This window comes from Pseudophryne corroboree, chromosome 10, assembly GCF_028390025.1.
Source record: "Pseudophryne corroboree isolate aPseCor3 chromosome 10, aPseCor3.hap2, whole genome shotgun sequence".
Classification (NCBI taxonomy): Eukaryota; Metazoa; Chordata; class Amphibia; order Anura; family Myobatrachidae; genus Pseudophryne; species Pseudophryne corroboree.
Window position 1 is genome coordinate 220,897,398 of NC_086453.1, and position 26,197 is coordinate 220,923,594.

A 26,197-nucleotide genomic window follows, 5' to 3' on the forward strand; every position below is an offset into this window, starting at 1 on the left:
TTTTGACCTGAGTAGCTTGCTGTGTAATACCCCTTTCACACTGCCAATGCCGGATCCCACCCGGGATTTGGGAACGGGTCCTTCCCGGGTGGGATCCGGCATTGGCCGCTGCTGCAGGCTTCCCCGACCCGGCAATATGCCGGGCAGGTTGCCATAGCAGCGGGGGCGGAGCCAGCGGAGGTGGAGGCGGCGCTGGGAGATGAGATCATCTCCGCACTGCCTCTCCCTGCTGTAGTAAACGGGTACCGGGACGCATCGACCCGGGAGCCCGTTTACGCTGCCACTGACACCGGTATTCAACCCAGGTATAACACTGCTTTATTCCCGGGTTGAATTACCATGTCAGGCGACCCGCGATTTCGGCTATGCCCCTTTCACACCGCACGCCGACCCGTGTCGACCCGGCAATATGACGGGTCGATACCCAGTTATTTGTGCAGTGTGAAAGGGGTATAAATGCCTTGAGCTGGGTCACCCGACCCATGTTGCGCTAAAAGCATAGAGAGAGGCGGATCACCAGCGCTTTAAGCGCTGACAAAACAGAAAGACTGCACATGGGTGCAGTCTGAAAGATTCTACCCGCAAATATGCCGGGTCCAGTTTGCGATGTGAACAGAGTCCGACCTGGATCTGACAGGGGTGTTCGAGAACCTGGCTTTTTGGTTGAAAATAGGCATGATTTGCAATGTAGGTTAAATTATTGAGTGTTTGCTTAATGTGTTTTTTTTTTATTGCAGACAATTTACACGACTATAGTTTTGTGCTGTAATCCCGGAGAATATGCAATCAGTAATGTATGCTGTCCTATGTGCCCACCAGGTAAGTGACAATAATACTGTATATGTGGATTGAAAGCTCTTGGTAGTATGGCTCATTTTTGTGCTATGGGCCTGATTCAGGTGTGGTCGCAATTCCGATGCAGCAGTGATCTTTTTTTAGTGGTGGAACTGCGAGGCAACGTAAGTGAAGCTGCCACCCCAAAAGTGAACAGAGACACCCACCAAAGCCATCGTGACATGCTCAGTCGCAACCGCGATGCAGATATGAAAAACGTTGACTCCCTGAGTTACTCCTCGGCCAAGAGGAATGGCTGCTGGAGCTGCAACGCTGGTGTCATGTTTTATGTGTACCAGATCACAGTCGCGTGCCGTGACTCATCCCGAAAATGGTTAAGGCATGCTTGCGTATATTACAGACTTAACCCCTTACTTCCCCCAAATGGCCTCTTCCTGTCAATCACTATGCGACTGACTCCTCACTGTGAGCGGCATTGCTAAGGTACCTTGGCCCGCATGCGCAGTCTGCCGATGACCGCTCGTTGTGAGACCATCAAAGTTGCAATACCATCTGAGTCAGGTCCTATATGCTGTGTAATACTCCTAGCCCTTTTCTACGGGCCATCACAGTCATTAAGTGTGCAGATAGTTTACACCATTACAGGTACCTGTGTTTCTGTTAGATTATGAAAGAAATTGCATTAGCCATTCATTTATAACTGCATATTTCTCTAACGTCCTAGAGGATGCTGGGGACTCCGTAAGGACCATGGGGATAGACGGGCTCCGCAGGAGACATGGGCACTTTAAAAAAGAATTTAGTTCCTGGTGTGCACTGGCTCCTCCCTCTATGCCCCTCCTCCAGACCTCAGTTTGATACTGTGCCCAGAGGAGCTGGGTGCTTTTCAGTGAGCTCTCCTGAGTTTGCTGATAGAAAGTATTTTGTTAGGTTTTTTTATTTTCAGGGAGCTCTGCTGGCAACAGACTCCCTGCATCGTCGGACTGAGGGGAGAGAAGCAGCCCTACTCTCTGAAGCTAGGTCCTGCTTATTAGGCTACTGGACACCATTAGCTCCAGAGGGATCGGTACGCAGGAACTCACCCTCGCCGTCCGTCCCAGAGCCGCGCCGCCGTCCCCCTCGCAGAGCCGGAAGACAGAAGCCGGGTGAGTATGAGAAGCAAAGAAGACTTCACAGGCGGCAGAAGACTTTGTGATCTTCACAAAAGGTAATGCACAGCACTGCAGCTGTGCGCCATTGCTCCACACACCTCACATACTCCGGTCACTGTAAGGGTGCAGGGCGCAGGGGGGGCGCCCTGGTCAGCATTTGGGACCTCATATTGGCAAAGGACCACATATATACAGCTGGGCACTGTATATATGTATGAGCCCCCGCCAAAAAAATTACAATTTAAGCAGGACAGAAGCCCGCCGCCGAGGGGGCGGGGCTTCTCCCTCAGCACTCACCAGCGCCATGTTTTTCTCCACAGCACCGCTGAGAAGAAGCTCCCCAGGCTCTCCCCTGCTGATACACGGTAGAAGAGGGTTGAAAAGAGAGGGGGGGCACATAATTAGGCGCAAAAAAGATATAAACAGCAGCTACTGGGTTAACATTTCGTTACTGTGTTATTCCTGGGTTATATAGCGCTGGGGTGTGTGCTGGCATACTCTCTCTCTGTCTCTCCAAACGGCCTCATGGGGGAACTGTCTTCAGAAAGGACATTCCCTGTGTGTGTGTGTGTGGTACGCTTGGTACGCTTGTGTCGACATGTCTGATGAGGAAGGCTATGTGGGAGAGGAGCGGGAACAAATGAATGTGGTGTCTCCGCCGACGGCGCCAACACCTGATTGGATGGATTTGTGGAAGGTTTTAAATGATAATGTTAATTCCTTGCATAAAAGATTAGACAAAGCTGATGCATTGGGACAGTCAGGGTCTCAACCCGTGCCTGATCCTATGTCGCAAGGACCGTCAGGGTCTCATAAGCGCCCACTATCCCAAATTGTTGACACAGATACCGACATGGATTCTGACTCCAGTGTCGATTACGATGATGCAAAGTTACAGCCAAAATTGGCTAAATCCCTTCGATATATGATTATAGCGATAAAGGATGTTTTGCACATCACAGAGGAAACCCCTGTCCCTGACACGAGGGTGTATATGTATAAGGGAAAGAAACCTGAGGTAACTTTTCCCCCTCACACGAACTGAATGAGTTATGTGAAAAAGCTTGGGAATCTTCAGATAAAAAACTGCAGATTTCCAAACGGATTCTTTTGGCGTATCCTTTCCCGCCAACGGATAGGTTACGATGGGAATCCTCCCCTAGGGTGGACAAAGCTTTTAACACGCTTATCCAAAAAGGTAGCCCTGCCGTCCCAGGATACGGCTACCCTCAAAGATGCTGCTGATCGCAAACAGGAGGGTACCCTGAAGTCCATTTATACACATTCAGGTACCTTACTCAGACCAGCAATCGCGTCTGTAGTGCGGTGGCGGCATGGACAGATATCTTATCAGAGGAGATTGATACCCTAGATAAGGATACTGTTTTATTGACCCTGGGGCATATTAAAGTCGCTGTCCTTTATATGAGAGATGCTCAAAGAGACATTAGTCTACTGGGTTCTAGAATAAACGCTATGTCGATCTCTGCCAGAAGGGTCCTGTGGACTCGATAATGGACAGGCGATGCCGACTCAAAAAGGCATATGGAGGTTTTACCTTACAGGGGTGAGGAAGGTCTCTCGGACCTGGTCTCCACAGCTACAGCTGGAAAGTCAAATTTGTTTGCTTTATGTTCCCTCACAGCCTAAGAGAGCACCGCATTATCAAATGCAGTCCTTTCGTTCACAAAGAAACAAGAAAGTCCGAGGTGCGTCCTTTCTTGCCAGAGGTAGGGGCAGAGGAAAGAAGCTACACAACACAGCTAGTTCCCAGGAACAGAAGTCCTCCCCGACCTCTGCAAAATCCACCGCATGACGCTGGGGCTCCACTGGCGGAGTCGGGCCCAGTGGGGGGCGCGTCTTCGGAATTTCAGCCACATGTGGGTTCACTCCCAGGTGGATCCCTGGGCAATAGAAATTGTGTCTCAGGGTTACAAGCTGGAATTCGAAGAGGTGCCTCCTCGCCGGTATTTCAAATCGGCCCTACCAGCTTCCCCCCTAGAGAGGGAGATAGTGTTAAATGCTATACAAAAATTGTATCTTCAGCAGGTGGTGGTCAAGGTTCCCCTCCTTCAACAGGGAAGGGGTTATTATTCGACCATGTTTGTAGTTCCGAAGCCGGACGGTTCGGTCAGACCCATATTGAATTTAAAATCTCTGAACCTATACTTGAAAAGGTTCAAGTTCAAGATGGAATCGCTAAGAGCGGTCATCGCAAGCCTGGAAGGGGGGGATTTTATGGTGTCACTGGACATAAAGGATGCGTACCTTCATGTCTCCATTTATCCTCCTCATCAGGCGTACCTAAGATTTGCGGTACAGGACTGTCATTACCAATTTCAGACGTTGCCGTTTGGTCTCTCAACGGCCCCGAGGATTTTCACCAAGGTAATGGCGGAAATGATGGTGCTCCTGCGGAAGCAAGGTGTCACAATTATCCCGTACTTGGACGATCTCCTCATAAAAGCAAGATCAAGAGAGCAGTTGCTGAACAGCGTATCTCTTTAACTGAAAGTGTTACAGCAACACGGCTGGATTCTCAATATTCCAAAGTCGCAGTTGGTTCCTACGACTCGTCTGCCTTTCTTGGGCATGATTCTGGATACGACCCAGAAAAGGGTTTATCTTCCGATAGAAAAAGCCCAGGAACTTATGACTCTGGTCAGGAACCTTTTGAAATCAAGACAGGTGTCAGTGCACTCGAAAGTTGGTGGCGTCATACGAGGCCATTCCCTTTGGCAGGTTCCATGCGAGGACTTTCCAATGGGATCTGCTGGACAAGTGGTCCGGGTCACATCTACAGATGCATCGGTTGATCACCCTGTCCCCCAGGGCCAGGGTGTCACTCCTGTGGTGGCTGCAGAGTGCTCACCTTCTCGAGGGCCGCAGATTCGGCATTCAGGATTGGATCCTGGTGACCACGGACGCAAGCCTCCGAGGTTGGGGAGCAGTCACACAGGGAAGAAATTTCAAAGGTCTTTGGTCAAGTCAAGAGACTTGTCTTCACATCAACATCCTGGAACTAAGGGCCATATACAACGCCCTACGTCAAGCGGAGACCTTACTTCGTGACCAACCAGTTCTGATCCAGTCAGACAACATCACCGCAGTGGCTCATGTAAACCGCCAAGGCGGCACAGGGAGCAGAGTGGCAATGGCGGAAGCCACCAGAATTCTTTGCTGGGTGGAGAATCATGTAAGCGCACTGTCAGCAGTGTTCATTCCGGGAGTGGACAACTGGGAAGCAGACTTCCTCAGCAGACGCGACCTACACCCGGGAGAGTGGGGACTTCATCCAGAAGTCTTCGCACAGATTGTGGGTCGCTGGGAACTGCCACAGATAGACATGATGGCGTCCTGCTTCAACAATAAGCTACAGAGGTATTGCGCCAGGTCCAGAGACCCTCAGGCAGTAGCGGTAGACGCCCTAGTGACACCGTGGGTGTTCCGGTCAGTCTATGTATTTCCTCCTCTTCCTCTCATACCCAAGGTGTTGAGGATGATAAGAAGAAAAGGAGTGAGAACAATCCTCATTGTTCCAGATTGGCCACGACGGACCTGGTATCCAGATCTGCAGGAAATGCTCACAGAAGATCCGTGGCATCTTCCTCTAAGACAGGACCTGTTGCAACAGGGACCCTGTCTGTTCCAAGACTTACCGCGGCTGCATTTGACGGTATGGCGGTTGAATGCCGGATCCTAGCAGAAAAGGGCATTCCGGTTGAGGTTATCCCTACGCTGATAAAGGCTAGGAAGGAAGTAACAGCAAAACATTATCACCGTATATGGCGTAGATATGTTTCTTGGTGTGAGACCAAGAATGCTCCTACAGAAGAATTCCATCTGGGCCGTTTCCTTCACTTCCTACAAACTGGAGTGGATTTGGGCCTTAAATTAGGCTCCATTAAGGTCCAGATTTCGGCCCTATCCATTTTCTTTCAAAAAGAATTGGCTTCTCTCCCAGAAGTTCAGACTTTTGTAAAGGGAGTACTGCATATTCAGCCTCCTTATGTGCCTCCGGTGGCGCCTTGGGACCTTAATGTGGTGTTAAGTTTCCTAAAGTCACACTGGTTTGAACCACTTAAAACGGTGGAGTTGAAATATCTCACGTGGAAGGTGGTCATGTTATTAGCCCTGGCTTCGGCTAGGCGAGTGTCGGAATTAGCGGCTTTGTCACATAAAAGCCCCTATCTGGTTTTCCATATGGATAGAGCGGAATTGCGGACACGTCCTCAGTTCCTGCCAAAAGTGGTTTCATCCTTTCATATGAACCAACCTATTGTGGTGCCTGTGGCTACACGGGACTTAGAGGAGTCTCTTGATGTGGTCAGGGCTTTGAAAATGTATGTAGCCAGGATGGCTAGAGTCCGGAAAACAGAAGCACTGTTTGTTCTGTATGCAGCCAACAAGCTTGGCGGCCCTGCTTCAAAGCAGACTATTGCTCGCTGGATCTGTAACACGATTCAGCAGGCGCTTTCTACGGCAGGATTGCCGTTACCTAAATCGGTCAATGCCCATTCCACTAGGAAAGTGGGCTCTTCTTGGGCGGCTGCCCGAGGGGTCTCGGCACTACAGCTGTGTCGAGCTGCTACTTGGTCGGGTTCAAACACCTTTGCAAAATTCTATAAGTTTGATACCCTGGCTGAGGAGGACCTCATGTTTGCTCAATCGGTGCTGCAGAGTCATCCGCACTCTCCCGTCCGTTTGGGAGCTTTGGTATAATCCCCATGGTCCTTACGGAGACCCCAGCATCCTCTAGGACGTTAGAGAAAATAAGATTTTACTTACCGGTAAATCTATTTCTCGTAGTCCGTAGTGGATGCTGGGCGCCCGTCCCAAGTGCGGACTTCTTCTGCAATACTTGTATATAGTTATTGCTTCAATAAGGGTTACGTTATTGTTGCATCGGGCATGAACTGATGCTATGTTATTTGTCATACTGTTAACTGGGTTGTTATCACGAGTTATACGGTGTGATTTGTGTGGCTGGTATGAATCTTGCCCTTGGATTACCAAAATCCTTTCCTTGTACTGTCAGTCTCCTCTGGGCACAGTTTCTCTAACTGAGGTCTGGAGGAGGGGCATAGAGGGAGGAGCCAGTGCACACCAGGAACTAAATTCTTTCTTAAAGTGCCCATGTCTCCTGCAGAGCCCGTCTATCCCCATGGTCCTTACGGAGTCCCCAGCTTCCTCTACGTACTACGAAAAATAGATTTACCGGAATGTAAAATCTTATTTTTTAAGGGAGAGATGTATCAAGCATTGGAGAGATTAAGTGGAGAAGCTGGCCAATGTAACCAATTATCTCTCTCATATTAGCATGTCAGTACTCTGTACATAACCTGGAACACTACTTTGTCTAGGCAGAAACCAGGATGGAGATCCCTCTGGTGGCCTCCTCTCGGGGGAGATGTACTAAGCCTTGGCGGAACAGATGTATTAAGCCTTCAGGGGTGATAAAGTGTAGAGAGATAAACTACCAACCAATTGGTTCCTAAAGCTGGGCATACACTATACAATTATCTGGCAGATAATCTGGCTGGTTGGAATGAAAATCTGGTAGTGGATCAGGGTAAATGACAATCGAACATTTGCTCCCAAACACTGGAAAATTTACAAAAACTGTTGTTCATACAAATTGGTTAAATCACGGACAGGGGCCCTCATTCCGAGTTGTTCACTCGCAAGCTGCTTTTAGCAGCTTTGCACACGCTAAGCCGCCGCCTACTGGGAGTGAATCTTAGCTTATCAAAATTGCGAACGAAAGATTCTCAAAATTGCGAATAGACACTTCTTAGCAGTTTCTGAGTAGCTCCACACTTACTCGGCAACTGCGATCAGTTCAGTGCTTGTCGTTCCTGGTTTGACGTCACAAACACACCCAGCGTTCGGCCAGACACTCCTCCGTTTCTCCAACCACTCCCGCGTTTTTCCCAGAAACGGTAGCTTTTTTTCGCACACACCCATAAAACGGCCAGTTTCCGCCCAGAAACACCCACTTCCTGTCAATCACATTACGATCACCAGAACGAAGAAAAAACCTCGTAATGCCGTGAGTAAAATACCTAACTGCATAGCAAATTTACTTGGCGCAGTCGCACTGCGGGCATTGCGCATGCGCATTAGCGACTAATCGCTCCGTTGCGAGAAAAAAATACCGAGCGAACAACTCGGAATGACCCCCAGAGTTTGTTCATTTTCCAGTGTTTGGTAGCAAATGTTCGATTGTGATTTGCTCTGATCCACTATCAGATTTTCATTCCAACCAGCCAGATCTGACAGGTAATCTGCCAGATAATTGTATAGTGTATGTCCAGTTTAATTGTCATTTCTGCAGCGGGTTATACTGTTCCACAGGGAAAACATTGGGGTGTAGAGCGGGATCTTGATCCAGAGGCACCATCAGGCAAAACTTTGACTGTCCCAGGATGCATTGGGGCCTCCTCTATAACCCCGCCTCCAGGCACTGAGAGCTCAGTTTCAAGTGGTGCCTGCAGGTCACCTAAAAGGCGGGCTGCACTGGGCAGCCCTGAAAAAGCTTAGAAGACTTCAAGGGCCGCAGCACTGTTATGTCAGGGTGACATTCAGTGCTGCGTCACGGTCACCTCCCAAGCGGCACAGATCTCGGATACTTGCGGCGGAGACGCTCCAACTTGGGCACACGGTCGCAGATGCTCTCCTGGTTCGCGTGGCTGCTACGGGGAGGAGGTAAGAGAGGCCCCCAGGCGGGACCCACCACTAAATCGGGTTCCTAGCTGCAGTCTAGGGAGACGGACTGCTACGCTGGCGTGGACACTGTCACAGAGCAGGGACTCCAATATATCCGCCAGGGCATAGGCGTACAGGTCGGGTGTACTAGCGCCCCTATTGTAAGGCTGCATAGTACCGGCGGTGAGGTTCAGCATAGGGGAGTCGGCGCTTGACATGTAGCCCCTCCCCCGGCCCATGGTGCCATCTCCTAACAGATTTCCCACCCTGGAGCTGCTTGACACTTCCCTCAGTTCCTTACAGAGACGCTGGGCATAGCTGCTACTGGTCTCTGGGATTGCAGGGCAAGGTCTCACCTGTAGAGCCGCCTGTATACAGTGCTGAGACTTTACAGACACTTGAGTATTCTACATTTCTTCTTACAGACATCGTTAGTTAAGAAAGAGTGTACCATGCTGTGTTTTTATATATATATATATATATATATATATACACACACATACACTAGTCCAGTGCAGTTTTACTGTGCTTACAACAATTGCTACATTGCCTGTGACTGTGTGTGCCTGTACCTGCTGTATGGTTTCACTCTCATGTGTATCACATCTAAGGTAGCTATCACTATGTTCTGTGCCCGAAGGGACTAGGTGCGTCAGGGTCCTCTAATATAGTGTACTTATCGCTATACGAATATTTTACTGTGTTACAGTCGCGTACACTGGGATTTAGTTCACAAGTGTGTGTACTCTTAAGCTGGTTGTGTACTTTGTCCGCTGGTTGTGTACTCTGTTTAGCTTCATCATACTAATAATAAGGTTTTGCTTACCGGTAAATCTATTTCTCGTAGTCCGTAGAGGATGCTGGGGACTCCGTAAGGACCATGGGGATAGACGAGCTCCGCAGGAGACATGGGCACTTTAAGAAAGAATTTAGTTCCTGGTGTGCACTGGCTCCTCCCTCTATGCCCCTCCTTCAGACCTCAGTTAGAGAAACTGTGCCCAGAGGAGATGGACAGTACAAGGAAAGGATTTTGTTAATCCAAGGGCTAGATTCATATCAGCCACACCAATCACACCGTATAACTTGTGATAACTACCCAGTTAACAGTATGAAAACAGCATACCATAATTGCAAGACCGATGCAACTATACCGTAACCCTTATTTAAGCAATAACTATATACAAGTATTGCAGAAGAAGTCCGCACTTGGGACGGGCGCCCAGCATCCTCTACGGACTACGAGAAATAGATTTACCGGTAAGTAAAATCCTATTTTCTCTAACGTCCTAGAGGATGCTGGGGACTCCGTAAGGACCATGGGGATTATACCAAAGCTCCCAAACGGGCGGGAGAGTGCGGATGACTCTGCAGCACCGATTGAGCAAACATGAGGTCCTCCTCAGCCAGGGTATCAAACCCATAGAATTTTGCAAAAGTGTTTGAACCCGACCAAGTAGCAGCTCGACACAGCTGTAGTGCCGAGACCCCCCGGGCAGCCGCCCAAGAAGAGCCCACCTTCCTAGTGGAATGGGCCTTGACCGATTTTGGTAACGGCAATCCAGCCGTAGAATGCGCTTGCTGAATCGTGTTACAAATCCAGCGAGCAATAGTTTGCTTTGAAGCAGGGGCACCAATCTTGTTGGATGCATACAGGACAAACAGCGCTTCAGTTTTCCTGACTCTAGCCGTTCTGGCCACGTAAATTTTCAAAGCCCTGACCATATCAAGTAACTCGGAATCCTCCAAGTCAGGTGTAGCCACAGGCACCACAATAGGTTGGTTCATATGAAAGGATGATACCTCTTTCGGCAGAAATTGCGAACGGGTCCGCAATTCTGCTCTATCCATATGGAAAACCAGATAGGGGCTTTTATGTGACAAAGCCGCTAATTCTGACACACGTCTAGCCGAAGCCAGGGCTAATAACATGACCACCTTCCACGTGAGATATTTTAACTCCGCCGTTTTAAGTGGTTCAAACCAGTGTGACTTTAGGAAACTTAACACCACATTAAGATCCGAAGGTGCCACCGGAGGCACAAAAGGAGGCTGAATACGCAGCACTCCTTTTACAAACGTCTGAACTTCTGGTATAGAAGCCAACTCTTTTTGAAAGAAAATGGATAGGGCCGAAATCTGAACCTTAATGGAGCCTAAGTTTTAGGCCCAAATTCACTCCAGTTTGTAGGAAGTGAAGGAAACGGCCCAGATGGAATTCTTCCGTAGGAGCATTCCTGGCCTCACACCAAGAAACATATTTTCGCCATATACGGTGATAATGTTAAGATGTCACGTCCTTCCTAGCCTTTATCAGCGTAGGAATGACCTCATCTGGAATGCCTTTTCCGCTAGGATCCGGCGTTCAGCCGCCATGCCGTCAAACGCAGCCGCGGTAAGTCTTGGAACAGACATAGGCCCTGTTGCAACAGGTCCTGCCTTAGAGGAAGAGGCCACGGATTTTCTGTAAGCATTTCCTGCAGATCCGGATACCAGATCCTTCGTGGCCAATCTGGAACAATGAGGATTGTTCTCACTCCTCCTTTTTCTTATTATTCTCAACCCTTGGGTATGAGAGGAAGAGGAGGAAATACATAGATTGACTGGAACACCCACGGTGTCACTAGGGCGTCTACCGCTACTGCCTGAGGGTCTCTTGACCAGGCGCAATAACTCTGCAGCTTTTTGTTGAGGCGGGACGCCATCCTGTCTATCTGTGGCAGTCCCCACCGAACTGCAATCTGTGCGAAGACTTCCTGATGAAGTCTCCACTCTACAGGACATATGTCTGGTGAGGAAGTCTGCTTCCCAGTTGTTCACTTCCGGAATGAACACTGTTGACAGTGCTCTTACATGATTCTCCGCCCAGCGAAGAATTCTGGTGGCTTTCGCCATCGACACTCTGCTCCTTGTGCCGCCTTGGCGGTTTACATGAGCTACTGCGGTGATGTTGTCTGACTGGATCAGAACCGGTTGGTCGCGAAGAAAATTCTCCGCTTGACGTAGGGCGTTGTATATGGCCCTTAGTTCCAATATGTTGATGTGAAGACAAGTCTCTTGACTTGACCAAAGACCTTGGAAATTTCTTCCCTGTGTGACTGCTCCCCAGCCTCGGAGGCTCGCGTCCGTGGTCACCAGGATCTAGTCCTGGTCATAGTCATAGTCGACACTCGAGTCAGACTCCGTGTCGATATCAGTGTCTATTATTTTGGATAGTGAGCATTGTGAGACTCTGAAGGTCTCTGCGACATAGGGACAGACCTGTGTAGATTCACTGTCTGTTCTCTAATCTTTTGTGCAATAAATTTACCTCAGCACTTTATTTCACATATCCAATCAGGTGTCGGCGTTGTTGACGGAGACACCACTCACACACACATTTGCTCCATCTCCTCCTTAGGGGAGCCTTTTACCTCAGACATGTCGACACACACGTACCGACACACCACACACTCAGGGAATGCTCATCTGAAGATAATTCCCCCACAAGGCCCTTTGGAGAGACAGAGGGATAGTATGCCAGCACACACCCCAACGCTATATGACCCAGGAAAAAACACAGCAATTTAATGTTTACCCAGTAGCGCTGTTATTATCTGCGCCGAATTATGTGCCCTCCCTCTTCTTTAAAACCCTCTCTTCTACTGTGGTATAAGCAGGGGAGAGTCCGGGGAGCTTCCTCTCAGGGGTACTGTGGAGAAAAACATGGCGCTGGTGAGTGCTGAGGGAGAAGCCCCGCCCCCTCGACGGCAGGCTTCTGTCCCGCTAAAAGTGTAAAATTGGCGGGGGCTCATGCATATATACAGTGTCCAGCTGTATATATGCTCCTTTTGCCAAATAAGAGGTTTATATTGCTGCCCAGGGCGCCCCCCCCTGCGCCCTGCACCCTTACAGTGACCGGAGTATGTGAGGTGTGTGGGAGCAATGGCGCACAGCTGCAGTGCTGTGCGTTACCTCAGTGAAGATCATGAAGTCTTCTGCCGCCTCTGAAGTCTTCTTTTCTTCTCATACTCACCCGGCTTCTATCTTCCGGCTCTGCGAGGGGACGGCGGCGCGGCTACGGGGCGGACGGCGAGGGTGAGATCCTGCGTACCAATCCCTCTGGAGCTAATGGTGTCCAGTAGCCTAAGAAGCAGGACCTAGCTTCAGAGAGTAGGGCTGCTTCTCTCCCCTCTGTCCCACGATGCAGGGAGTCTGTTACCAGCAGAGCTCCCTGAAAATAAAAAACCTAACAAAATACTTTCTATCAGTAAACTCAGGAGAGCTCACTGAAAAGCACCCAGCTCGTCTGGGCACAGTATCAAACTGAGGTCTGGAGGAGGGGCATAGAGGGAGGAGCCAGTGCACACCAGGAACTAAATTCTTTCTTAAAGTGCCCATGTCTCCTGCGGAGCCCGTCTATCCCAATGGTCCTTACGGAGTCCCCAGCATCCTCTAGGACGTTAGAGAAAGCCTGATTGTTGCTTTATTAAAATGTCTAACAATAAGGGCAGTAAAACTCTGGGGGCTCCTGTGAATTGCAAGGCATGCTGCAGAGGTTTACCTGAGGGGGAAGTATTGTGTGATGGTCTGTGTTCTAAATGTCAGGCGTAATCTGAGGCGGGGTGCTGGCAGCCAAAGCATCATCTACGTCTGTCCTGACTCGCTGCATACTGTGGTTAAGGTCGTGGATAGTGGATTTGGACTTCAAGAAGACCTTGGAGGTACTCCCCTTTACTGGGGACATTTTATTTGGAGAGGACCTGAATAAAATAGTGTCTGAGTTAGCAGCTGCTAAAACTGCTTTTCTTCGTCCTACTAATCCTTCTACACAGAAGGCAAAGACTACCACTTTTCTTTCCTTTTGACCTCAAGGGAAAGCCAAGGGTCAGTCTTACCCCAGTCAGTCTCGTGCTCCCAAGACCATCAAGTCCAAGATGAAACTGTCCTGGGCAGCTCATCAGCCTGCTTCAAAACAAAATAAGCCTGCTGTATGACGGGACGGGGCGGGCCTCCCCAGGGTGGGAGGCTGACTTCTACAGTTCACCCAGGTCTGGTTAAAGACCACTTCAGACGCTTGGGTACTGGAAGTTATCTCTCACGGGTACGCTGTCTCCTTCAAGAGACGTCCCCCTCATCAGTTCTGCACTACGGTACTCCCTTCAGACCCGTTGAAGGCGCAGGCTCTACAAACGGTGGTAGGGTCCCTCCTCGTACAGGAGTGGTTGTCCCAGCGGGGCAGAGGTTATTATTCGACCCTATTTCTAGTGCAGAAACCCAATGGGTCTTTTCGGCCCATACTCAACCTCAAGTCACTGAACAAATTTGTGAGGGTAGCCAAGTTTCGTATGGAATCATTGCGCTCTATTGTGCTGGTGATGGAAACCGGAGATTACATGGTATCCCTGTGTCAGGTCTGTAACTGTGTCTGTTCCCGGAGGGGGCACTAGTGGGTCAGTGGTGATGCATTGGAAGAAACGAGGATGCTGTAGAAGATTCCTGTGCATGTGCGCAATGATATTTATTTAGCACACAGAGGTATGACAGTCACTGAAGCAAATTTGGCCCAAGGCAACAAATCCACCCAGTCGTCTTGCGAGGAAGAGATGTAGAGTCTTAGAAAGAACTTTATGCTGGGTGCATTTGGGACATAAAGCTACAAATTCTTGGATATCGGCTTTCATATGCGGCCACCAGTAGGTTTGCGACAAGAACTTATAGGTTTTGAGAATCCCAGGATGACAGTGAACTTGGAAGTGTGGGCCCAAGACAGGAGATTCGACGATGCTCAGGAGGCAGAGCTGGAGACACATTAGTGGAAGCAAAAACCACAGGATTGAGAACTGGATGTGAGACTTGTTCTGAAGATTCTTCATTCGCACTCATGGAGCGTGATAAAGGGTCTGCTTTAACATTCTGAGAGCCAGGACAAAACTGCAACTTGAAATTAAAATGGGAAAAGAATAAGGCCTACCTTGCTTGTCGAGGATTCAGACACTGTGCTGCCTTCAGGAAAAGGAGGTTTTTGTGGTCGGTATAGATGGTGATGGGAAACTTGGCGCCCTCTAACAGATACCTCTATTCTTGGAGGGCCAGTTTACATGCTAGCAGCTCCTGGTCTCCAAAGGAGTAGTTCATCTCGGCGGGTGAGACTATACGGAAGAAGAACCCACATGGGTGAGTCTTACCATCGGCGCCAGCTTGGGACAAGACTGAGCCAACGCCAACCATCGAGGCGTCCACCTCTAACATGAAAGCCCTGTTGATATCTGGCTGCTGTAGCACAGGAGCTGAAACAAAAGCTTGTTTAATTTCTCTAACGTCCTAGACGATGCTGGGGACTCCGTAAGGACCATGGGGAATAGACGGGCTTTGGATTCTGGGTGTGCACTGGCTCCTCCCTCTATGTCCCTCCTCCAGACCTCAGTTTTACACTGTGCCCAGAGGATGAAGGGCGCACTGCAGGGAGCTCTCTTGAGTTCTTTGCTACAGAAAGCATTTTTGTTTGGATTTTTACTTTTTCACAGGGAGCACTGCTGGCAACAGGCTCCCTGCATGGAGGGACTGAGGAGAGAGGGGCAGACCTACTTAACTGATAGGATCTGCTTCCTCTGCTACTGGACACCATTAGCTTCAGAGGGGGTGAACACAGGTTCGTCCTGGGCGTCCACCCCCGGAGCCACGCCGCCGTTCTCCTCACAGAGCCAGAAGAACAGAAGCAAGAAGACGTCTCAGGCGGCAGAAGCCTTCAGCTTCACAGAGGTAACGCACAGCACTGCAGCTGTGCGTCATTGCTCCACATCACCTCACACACTCCGGTCACTGTATGGGTGCAGGGCTCAGGGGGGGGCGCCCTGGGCAGCAATAATAACACCTCTTAGATGGCAAATAGGTATATACATGTACAGCTGGGCACTGTACATGTATATAATTGAGCCCCCGCCATTTTACACGATTTTGAGCGGGACAGAAGCCTGCCGCCGATGGGGCGGGGCTACTCCCTCAGCACTCACCAGCGCCATTTCTCTCTCCACAGAACGCTGAGAGGAAGCTCCCCCCGGACTCTCCCCTGCTTACACACGGCAAAGGGAGTTTAAATAGAGAGGGGGGGGCACATAATTGGCGGATAAAGTATAATACAGCGCTGCTGGGGAAAAGCATTCTGTGTTGGTCTCCAGGTTGTTGCGCTGGGGTGTGTGCTGGCATACTCTCTCTCTGTCTCTCCAAAGGGCCTTTCAGGGGATACTGTCTTCAGAAAAAGTTTCCCTGGGTGTGTGCAGTGTGTCGGTACGTGTGTGTCGACATGTTTGATGAGGAAGGCTCGCTTAATGTGGAGGGGGAGTGCTTGAATGTCAGGTCGCTGTCGGCAACACCGACACCGGACTGGGTGGATATGCTGAATGTCTTGAATGCAAATGTAAATCTCCTGCATAAAAGATTAGACACGGCTGAAGCTAGGGATCAGTCAGGTAGCCAGTCCGTGCCTGTCCCTGTGGTGCCACCAGGACCTTCAGGGTCTCAAAAGCGCCCCATATCCCAGGTCGCTGACACAGATACCGACACAGATACTGACTCTAGTGTCGACTATGAGGATGCAAAATTGCAGCCGAAGGTGGCAAAAGGTATTAGGTACATGATTATTGCCATAAAAGAGGTTTTGCATATCACGGAGGAACCCCCTGTCCCTGACACGAGGGTTCACATGTATAAAGGGAAAAAGTCTGAGGTCATGTTTCCGTCCTCATTTGAGCTAAGCGATTTATGCGAAAAGGCTTGGGAATCTCCGGATAGGAGACTCCATGTTCCCAAAAGGATTCTCATGGCGTATCCTTTCCACAGAAGGATCAGATACGATGGGAATCTGCGCCTAAAGTAGACAAGGCGCTGACACGCTTATCCAAGAAGGTGGCACTGCCTTCTCCGGATACTGCTTCCCTCAAGGATCCTGCTGATCGCAAGCAGGAAATTACCATGAAGCACATTTACACACATTCAGGAACTATAGTTAGGCCGGCCATGGCGTCAGCCTGGGTTTGTAGTGCTTTCGTGGCATGGGCAGACTCCTTATCTACGGAGATGGACACCTTAGATAGGGATACCATTCTAATGACCATGGAGCATATCAGAGATGCTGCCTTGTATATGAGGGATGCTCAGAGATACATTTGTTTACTAAGCTCTAGAATAAACGATATGTCTATTTCTGCTAGGCGGCTCTTGTGGACCCGACAGTGGACGGGAGACGCAGACTCAAAGCGGCATATGGAGTAATTGCCTTACAAGGTGGAGGAGTTGTTTGGAGAAGGCCTCTCGGACCTAGTCTCTACTGCTACGGCCGGTAAATCAAATTTTTTACCTTATGTTCCGATGCAGCATTCTAAGAAGGTACCACATTATCAAAACAAGAACGTACGAGGTTCGTCCTTCGTTGTCAGAGGTAAAGGCAAGGGAAAAAAGCTGCGCTCAGCTAGTTCCCAGGAGCAGAAGTCCTCCCCTACTTCTGCAAAGTCCACAGCATGACGCTGGGGCTTTCCGGGGGAGGGGGGGTCAGATCAAGTGGGGGCACGTCTTCGCCTTTTCAGCCACGTCTGGGTTCAATCACAGGTGGATCCCTGGACAATAGAGATTGTTTCCCAGGGATACAGACTGGAATTCGAAGACATGCCCCCTCGCCGGTTTTTCAAATCGGCTCTGCCGGCTTCCCAGTCAGAGAGGGAGCTAGTGTTAGTGGCAATTCACAAATTGTACATTCAACAGGTGATAATCAAGGTTCCTCATCTCCAGCAAGGAGAGGGTTATTATTCATCCCTGTTTGTGGTACCAAAACCGGACGGTTCGGTCAGACCCATTCTAAATCTAAAATCCCTGAACCTGTACTTGAAGAGGTTCAAGTTCAAAATGGAATCGCTCAGAGTGGTCATCGCCAGCCTGGAGGGAGGGGATTGGATGGTGTCCCTGGACATAAAGGATGCGTACCTTCATGTTCCGATTTCCCCCCCTCACCAGGCGTTTCTGAGATTTGCAGTACAGGATTGTCACTACCAATTTCAGACGTTGCCGTTTGGTCTTTCCACGGCCCCGAGAATTTTCACCAAGGTAATGGCGGAAATGATGGTGCTCCTGCGCAAGCAGGGAGTCACAATTATCCCGTACTTGGACGATCTCCTTATAAAGGCGAGATCTCGGGAGAAGTTGCTGGACAGCGTGTCTCTGTCCGTGAAGACGTTGCAGATGCACGGCTGGATTCTCAATTTACCGAAATCCCAGCTAGTACCTGCAACGCGTCTGACCTTTTTGGGCCTGATTCTAGACACAGACCAAAAAATAGTTTTTCTTCCGGTGGAGAAGGCTCAGGAGCTCATAGCACTGGTCAGGAACCTTTTAAAGCCAAAAAAGGTTTCTGTGCATCATTGCACAAAGGTTCTGGGGAAGATGGTGGCTTCATACGAGGCCATCCCCTTCGGCAGGTTCCATGCGAGGACTTTCCAATGGGACCTATTGGACAAATGGTCCGGGTCCCATCTACATATGCAGAAACGGATCACCCTGTCTCCCAGGGCCAGGGTATCTCTCCTGTGGTGGCTGCACAGTGCTCACCTCCTAGAGGGTCGCAGGTTCGGCATTCAGGACTGGATTCTGGTGACCACGGACGCGAGCCTCCGAGGTTGGGGGGCTGTCGCACTGGGAAGAAATTTCCAAGGTCTCCGGTCAAGCCTAGAGACTTGTCTCCACATCAATGTCCTGGAGTTAAGGGCCATTTACAACGCCCTACGCCAGGCGGAGGAATGGCTTCAGAACAAACCGGTTCTGATTCAGTCGGACAATATCACCGCAGTGGCTCATGTAAACCGCCAAGGCGGCACAAGGAGCAGAGTGGCCATGGCAGAGGCGACCAGGATTCTGCGCTGGGCGGAAGGCCATGTAAGCGCACTATCAGCAGTGTTCATCCCGGGGGTGGACAACTGGGAGGCGGACTTCCTCAGCAGGCACGACCTGCATCCGGGAGAGTGGGGACTTCATCAAGAAGTCTTCACACAGAACGTGGATCGGTGGGGACTGCCTCAAATAGACATGATGGCGTCCCGTCTCAACAAAAAGCTAAAGAGGTATTGCGCCAGGTCAAGAGACCCTCAGGCGGTAGCGGTAGACGCTTTGGTGACACCATGGGTGTTCAGATCGGTCTATGTGTTTCCTCCTCTGCCTCTCATACCCAAGGTGTTGAGATTAATAAGACTAAGAAGGGTCAGAACAATTCTCATTGTTCCAGATTGGCCAGGAGGACTTGGTATCCGGATCTGCAAGAGTTGCTCACAGAAGATCCGTGGCCTCTTCCTCTAAGACAGGACCTGCTGCAGCAGGGGCCCTGTCTGTTCCAAGACTTACCGCGGCATGGCGGTTGAACGCCGGATCCTAGCTGAAAAAGGGATTCCGGAGGAGGTCATTCCTACCCTGATCAAGGCTAGGAAGGATGTGACATCGAAACATTATCACCGTATATGGCGGAAATATGTTTCTTGGTGTGAGGCCAGAGCTGCTCCTACGGAGGAGTTCCATTTGGGCCGTCTGCTTCACTTCCTTCAAACGGGAGTGAATTTGGGCCTAAAAGTAGGGTCCATAAAGGTCCAAATTTCGGCCTTATCCATTTTCTTTCAAAGAGAATTGGCTTCTCTTCCTGAAGTACAGACTTTTGTGAAGGTAGTGCTGCATATTCAGCCTCCCTTTGTACCTCCGGTGGCGCCTTGGGATCTTAACGTGGTATTAAGTTTCCTCAAGTCACCTTGGTTTGAACCACTCAAAACAGAGGAGTTGAAATACCTCACTTGGAAAGTGGTCATGTTGTTGGCCTTAGCTTCTGCAAGGCGTGTTTCGGAATTAGCGGCTTTATCATATAAAAGCCCATACCTGATTTTTCACGTGGATAGGGCAGAGTTGAGGACTCGTCCTCAATTTCTGCCCAAGGTGGCCTCATCTTTTCATATGAACCAACTTATTGTCGTGCCTGTGGCTACACGGGACTTGGAGGACTCCGAGTCCCTGTATGTGGTCAGGGCTTTGAAGATTTACGTGACCAGAACAGCTAGGATCAGGAAGACTGAAGCTGTTTGTTCTGTATGCGGCCAACAAGGTTGGCGCTCCTGCTTCAAAGCAGACAATTGCTCGCTGGATCTGTAACACGATTCAGCAGGCGCATTCTACGTCAGGATTGCCATTGCCTAAATCGGTTAAGGCCCATTCCACAAGGAAGGTGGGCTCTTCTTGGGCGGCTGCCCGAGGGGTCTCGGCACTACAACTGTGCCGAGCTGCTACTTGGTCGGGGTCAAACACCTTTGCAAAGTTCTATAAGTTTGATACCCTGGCTGAGGAGGACCTCCTGTTTGCTCAATCGGTGCTGCAGAGTCATCCGCACTCTCCCGCCCGTTTGGGAGCTTTGGTATAATCCCCATGGTCCTTACGGAGTCCCCAGCATCCTCTAGGACGTTATAGAAAATAGGATTTTACTTACCGGTAAATCTATTTCTCGTAGTCCGTAGAGGATGCTGGGCGCCCGTCCCAAGTGCGGACTTCTTCTGCAAGACTTGTATATAGTTATTGCTTACATAAGGGTAATGTTATAGTTGGTCGGTCTTGAACCGAGGCTATGTCACTTGTTCATACTGTTAACTGGGTGGTTTATCACAAGTTATACGGTGTGATTGGTGTGGCTGGTATGAATCTCGCCCTTAGGTTACATAAATCCTTTTCTCGTACTGTTCATATCCTCTGGGCACAGTTTCTCTAACTGAGGTCTGGAGGAGGGACATAGAGGGAGGAGCCAGTGCACACCCAGAATCCAAAGCTTTCTTAAAGTGCCCTATCTCCTGCGGAGCCCGTCTATTCCCCATGGTCCTTACGGAGTCCCCAGCATCCTCTACGGACTACGAGAAATAGATTTACCGGTAAGTAAAATCCTATTTTTTCGAAAGGCAGACCGTGCTTCTTCAGACCACTGGGGAGGACTCGCCGCTTTCCGAGTGAGGCAAGTAATGGTAGCTATCAATGTGGAGAATCCTTTGATAAATTTTCAATAATAGTTGGCGAAGCCAATGAAACGCTGAATCGACTTGAGTGTAGTGGGAAGAGACCAGTTCTCTATGGCTTCCAACTTGGCTGGATTCATTTGAAGATCGGAGCCAGAAATTATGTATCCAAGGATGGGCATTGAAGAAGTATCATAGGTACACTTGGACAGTTTACCATAAAGACGATTCTGTCGAAGATGTCGAAGAACCTCTTTCACTTGTTGGCGATGAGAGGCCAAGTCATGGGAAAAGATCAAGATGTCATCGAGATAGACTACCACATACTTGTATAAGATGTCTCGGAATATCTCATTGACAAAGTTCTGGGATACCGCCTGGGCATTACTTAGGCCAAAGGGCATCACTAGATATTCGTAGTGGCCATCACGATTGTTGAAGGCGGTTTTCCACTCATCACCACTTCGGATTCTGATGAGATTATAAGCCCTGCGGTGATCTAGCTTGGTGAAGATACTGGCACCTTTGACTCTGTAGAATAGTTCCGTGATTAACGGCGGAGGGTAGCTGTTCTTAATAGTGATGTCATTTAGACCTCGGTAATCGATGCAGGGGCGTAATCCTCCATCTTTTTTCTTGACGAAGAAAAACCCAGCTCCTGCTGGAGATGAGGAAGGACGGATGAACCCTTTCTGTAGATTTTCTCTTATGTACTCACTCATAGCGAGGGTCTCAGGAACGGAGAGAGGATATGTGCGTCCTTTGGGTGGGGTTTTCCCTGGGAGTAGATCATTGGGACAATCCCATTCTCGATGGGGCGGCAGAACGTCAGCGGCCTTTTCACTGAAGATGTCAGCAAAATCTTTGTAGGCCTGAGAAAGTTCAAACTGGGATATTAACCCTGAAGATCTCACGGGACAGATTTGAGCCAAACAGGAATGGAAATAGGAAGGACAGGAAAGACATGCTGTGAGCTGTAGTGTGGACCAGTTGATTTGTGGGTTATGTATTTGAAGCCAGGGCATGCCCAGTATGATCTCATGAGTGGCTTTAGGGATGACCAACAGTCCAATGAACTCGGAATGGAGGAAGCACACTGGCTTAGTCTGCTGGTGGATGGAACCCTCGGCAATATGACTACCATCCACGGCAGTGAGGTAGACTTGACAAGACAACTTTAAAACAGGAAGATGGATCTTGTGTAATGAAGTTCCCAGCAGCACCACAATCTACTAAAGCAGAAAAGGTATGTAATCCACTCTGTGTTTCCAATGTGACAGGGAGAATGAGGTCTCGAGAAGAAGGAGCTTTGGCTGAAATTCCTAATTTGACTCCTCCTTTGCAAGTTAGGATCTGGCGTTTCCCGAATGAGAAGGACAGGAACCAATCACGTGACCAGCAGCAGCACAATATAGACACAGTCTCTCCCGTAACCTTCTTGACCGCTCCTCTGGGGTTAAACGGGACCTATTCACTTGCATAGGCTCATCAGAAGTAGTGGGTAGGGACTGTACTTGAGGCATAGCCCGATGCTTGCGAGAGTCACTTTGAGAACGTTCATTGGCTCTTTCGCGTAAATGCAGGTCCAATTTCACACATAGGGAAATTAAAGCTTCCAGTTGCTCTGGGAGATCTCTGGTTGCCAACTCTTTTTTTTATACGGTCGGACTGTCCATGCCAGAACGCAGCAACCAACGCTTGATTATTCCATTTAACCTCTGATGCCAATGTCTGGAACTGGATGACATATTGTCCCACGGTGCGTGTTCCCTGGCAAATTTGGAGGATGTCAGAAGAGGCAGATATTGTACGCCCAGGTTCATCAAAGATGCGTCGGAATGCAGCAACAAATTCTGTATAGTTGTTTAGGAGAGAATCTGCTCGCTCCCATAACGGGGAGACCCAATTCAAGGCAGGACCAGTCAGGAGGGACACAATTTATGCGACCTTTGTCTTTTAGATTGTAAGTTCGCAAGAGCAGGGACTTCTTTCCTCATGTGCCTTTCCTTTTCTTACTTACACTATATTATACTCCATATTCCCTTTGATGGCACCTAACCCCGGGTTTTCTATACCTGTCCTATTTTGTCCTGTACTGTAAGTGCGGTTCTCTTGTTTGCTCATTTTATTATGTACTGTGTAATGGGCGCTGCGGATCCCTTGTGGCGCCATATAACTAAAGAATAATAATAATAGGTGTCGGGAAGTTGTGCGGCAGCAATTCAAAGTGGACTTCACACTGATTCAGGAATCCACAGCACATTTTGGGATTTTCTATGAACTTACTAGGCGTAGGAAGAGTCGAGACCCTGGAGAGGTAGCATTTGGAGGATCTGAAGCTGTGGAACTGGAAACTAGAGCTGGAGCTGAAGCTGGAGTAACAGAACTTGGAAAAGACTGGTGTAACGTGTCCAGTCGGGAAGACGTCCCTCATTCCGACCCGATCGCACGCTGCACTTCTTCGCAGTGGTGCGATCGGGTCTGGAAAGCGCATGCGCTGACAGCGAAGAAAGCGGTCGCAGAGGCGACCGCAATAAGATTGACAGCAGGAAGGCGTTCCGGGGCGTCAACTGACCGTTTGAAGCCGTTTTCGGGGAGTGCTAAGAAAAATGCAGGCGTGTCCAGGCAAACGGAGGGCGCATGTCTGACGTCAAAGCCGTGACCATCATCACTGGATACGTCGCACAGGGTAAGTAGGTCTGACCGTGGTCTTGTTTTGTGTGAAACTTTTTTAGCATAGCAGGGCTGCACAAGCGTTCGCAGCCCTGCTATGCTAAAATACACTTCCCCCATAGGCGGAGATTAGTTGATCGCACCAGCAGCAAAAAGTTGCTTGGTGCGATCAACTCGGAATGAGGGCTGACATCCCTTGCAGGAATTGTATAATCTGCTGTTGTGCAACATCTTGACCATCTAGTCGTGACACTAAACTTTGAAGAGCCCCGGCCCCCACACTCTGACTGCCGTCCGGGTCCATGGGCCTTGAACAAACTGTCAGGTCTGTAACTGTGTCTGTTCCCAGAGGGGGCACTATTGGGTCGGTGGTGCGGTGGAGAAAACGAAAGGCTGTAGAAGATTCCTGCGCATGTACGCAATGATATTTATTTAGCACACAGAGGTATGACAGTCACTGAAGCACAATAACAATACCAATGGTTTGAGCAAGGAAGCTGACAGAGCTATAACAGTCACAGGTGATAATGTGTAAACCAGTTAAATGAACAACAGTGATGACCTGCCTGGAAGCCGATAACAAACATCGATGGTCGACTTGGAAGTCGATGGTAACAGGATCACATATGCAGATAATGATAATGCAACTGATGACAGTGAACACAGGCAATAGTAACTCCGGTAATTGGTCTGGAAACCAACAGCAGTAGATTCACAGTCTGTATATATGCACAAGTCCACAAAGCCAAGCAAGGCCAAAGAAGGAGACAGTTTGTAAATTGCAAACTGGTTGTTTTAAGTACCAGATGGAATAGCACAGTGCTGAACGCAGATAAACAACACACAGGTGAGAGTGGTAAGTAGCACCTGGAGAGAGTCTCGACTGTGGAAGGAGTTGTAGCAGAGCTGAATGGCTGGAGCCTGTAGTTCCATGGAGTCACTGGAGCAAGGAAATCACTGGAGACAGAAGACTGGAGCCAGGAGACGCTGCACACTGGATGTGACGCGTTGTTCAAGGCAATGAGACTGAGCCGATGTTCTGGATTTATACCCCCTTGGTCAGAAGGCATTGGATGCTTGAATCATGTGTGCAGACACAGTGCAGGATTGGGTGTTTACAGGTCAGCTGACCGCAAGTGTCATGGCGGCACCCATGCTGCACAGATGGTGGGTACACACTAGATGAACTTCAGGGGTACACAAAGACAATAGGCACCGTGCCCGCGGACAGAGCATTCATGCAGCCGCAAACTGGGGCCGTGACCTCCGGAGGCCTGCACACCAGCACGCTGATAAGTGAGATGCCACTGAACGCTGATTCCTGACACCCTGGATATATAGGATGCTTATCTGCATATTCCTATTGTCATATCGCATCAGCAGTTCCTGTGGTTTGCTGTTGGCGACAGTCACTACCAATTCCAGGCTCTGCCGATCGGACTGGCCACGGCTCCTTGGATCTTCAACAAGGTTATGGCCGTGATGACGGCGCACCTCCGTCGCCAGGGAGTCAGAATCCTGCTGTACTTGGACGACCTGCTGATTCCTTCGAGTTCCCACGATGTCCTCCTCAGTCATCTACAATTGATGGTGAGTTGCTTAGAAGCCCCTGGATGGCAATTGGAAGAAGTCCTCGCTCGTCCCAGCTCAGAGCATGGTGCACCTAGGGGAGCTTCTGGACACACACAGTCAGAGACTGTTCCTGTCTCCAGACAAGGTCCTGAAAATCCAGGACAGGATAAGACACTTCATCCGTCACTCCAGAGTGTCCATTCACTCAGCGATGCAAGTACTTGGCCTGATGGTGTTGACGTTCGACATGGTGGAGTACACCCAATTTCATTCCCGCGCTATGCAATGATTAATTCTTGCCAAGTGGGACGGCCTGCCTCATCGGATCAGATCCCAGATGATCTTGTTGACTCCGGAGGTTCGTTTGTCGCTGACCTGGTGGCTCCAGGACCAGCAATTGAGCAGGGGCCTTTTCTTCTGGATCCCCGACTGGGTGCTCCTGACAATGGATGCCAGTCTGAGGGGATGGGGCGCGGTGTTGTAGCAACACTCTTTTCAGGGTCAGTGGACCAAGGAAGAATCACTCCTTCCAATAAACATCCTAGAGCTGAGGGTGGTGTTCAATGCATTATCACTTGCTTTGCTTCTTGTATGGAACAGACTGGTTCAGCTACGGTCAGACAATGCCACGACAGTGGCATACATAAAACCATCAAGGCGGCACTCGAAGCCGCATGGCTATGAATGAAGTGTCAAAAATCCTTTGTTGGGCAGAACGCCACCTACCAAGTATCTCGGCAGTGTTAATTTCGGGTGTCCTGAACTGGGAAGTGGACTACCTCAGTCGCCAGGACGTACATGCAGGAGAGTGGAGTCTTCATCCGGAAGTCTTTCAACTCTTAGTGGACAGGTGGGGTCTACTGGACATAGACCTCATGGCGTCTTGACACAATCACAAGGTTCCGGTCTTCGGAGCAAGGACAAGCGATCCTCAAGTAGTGTTCGTGGACGCACTAGCAATTCCATGGAACTTTCGGCTGCCTTACGTGTTTCCTCCAGTGTCACTCCTGCCCTGGGTTCTACGGAAGTTCAAACAGGAAGGAGGAATGCTGCTTCTAGTCGCTCTGGTGTGGCCCAGAAGGCATTGGTTCTCCGACCTGCAGGGTCTATCGAAGGGGCATCCCCTTCTACTTCCTCAACGACCAGACCTCCTCGTACAGGCCCCTTGTCTCTACCCAGACCTGGCCAGACTGGCTTTGACTGCGTGGCTCTTGTAGCATCACTACTGAGACCCAAAGGATTTTCAGAGGTGGTTATTCAAACGATGTTGAAAGCCTGCAAACCGGCCTCTGCCCGAATTTATTA

The 26,197-nt window shown here is 49.6% G+C and overlaps 1 protein-coding gene across 2 annotated transcripts in view; it reads left to right on the top strand.

Annotated features, from left to right (window-relative positions):
• TNFRSF14 (TNF receptor superfamily member 14) overlaps window positions 1-26,197 on the top strand; it is a 382,534-nt gene that overhangs the window by 68,655 nt on the left and 287,682 nt on the right. For both annotated transcript variants that reach the window (XR_010188639.1, XM_063943094.1), the window contains exon 2: window positions 738-819. Coding sequence is in view for 1 of the 2 variants with exons in the window: in XM_063943094.1 (XP_063799164.1) it covers window positions 738-819 (82 nt within the window). In the remaining variant the exon portion in view is untranslated. The remainder of the gene's footprint in view (window positions 1-737; window positions 820-26,197) is intronic.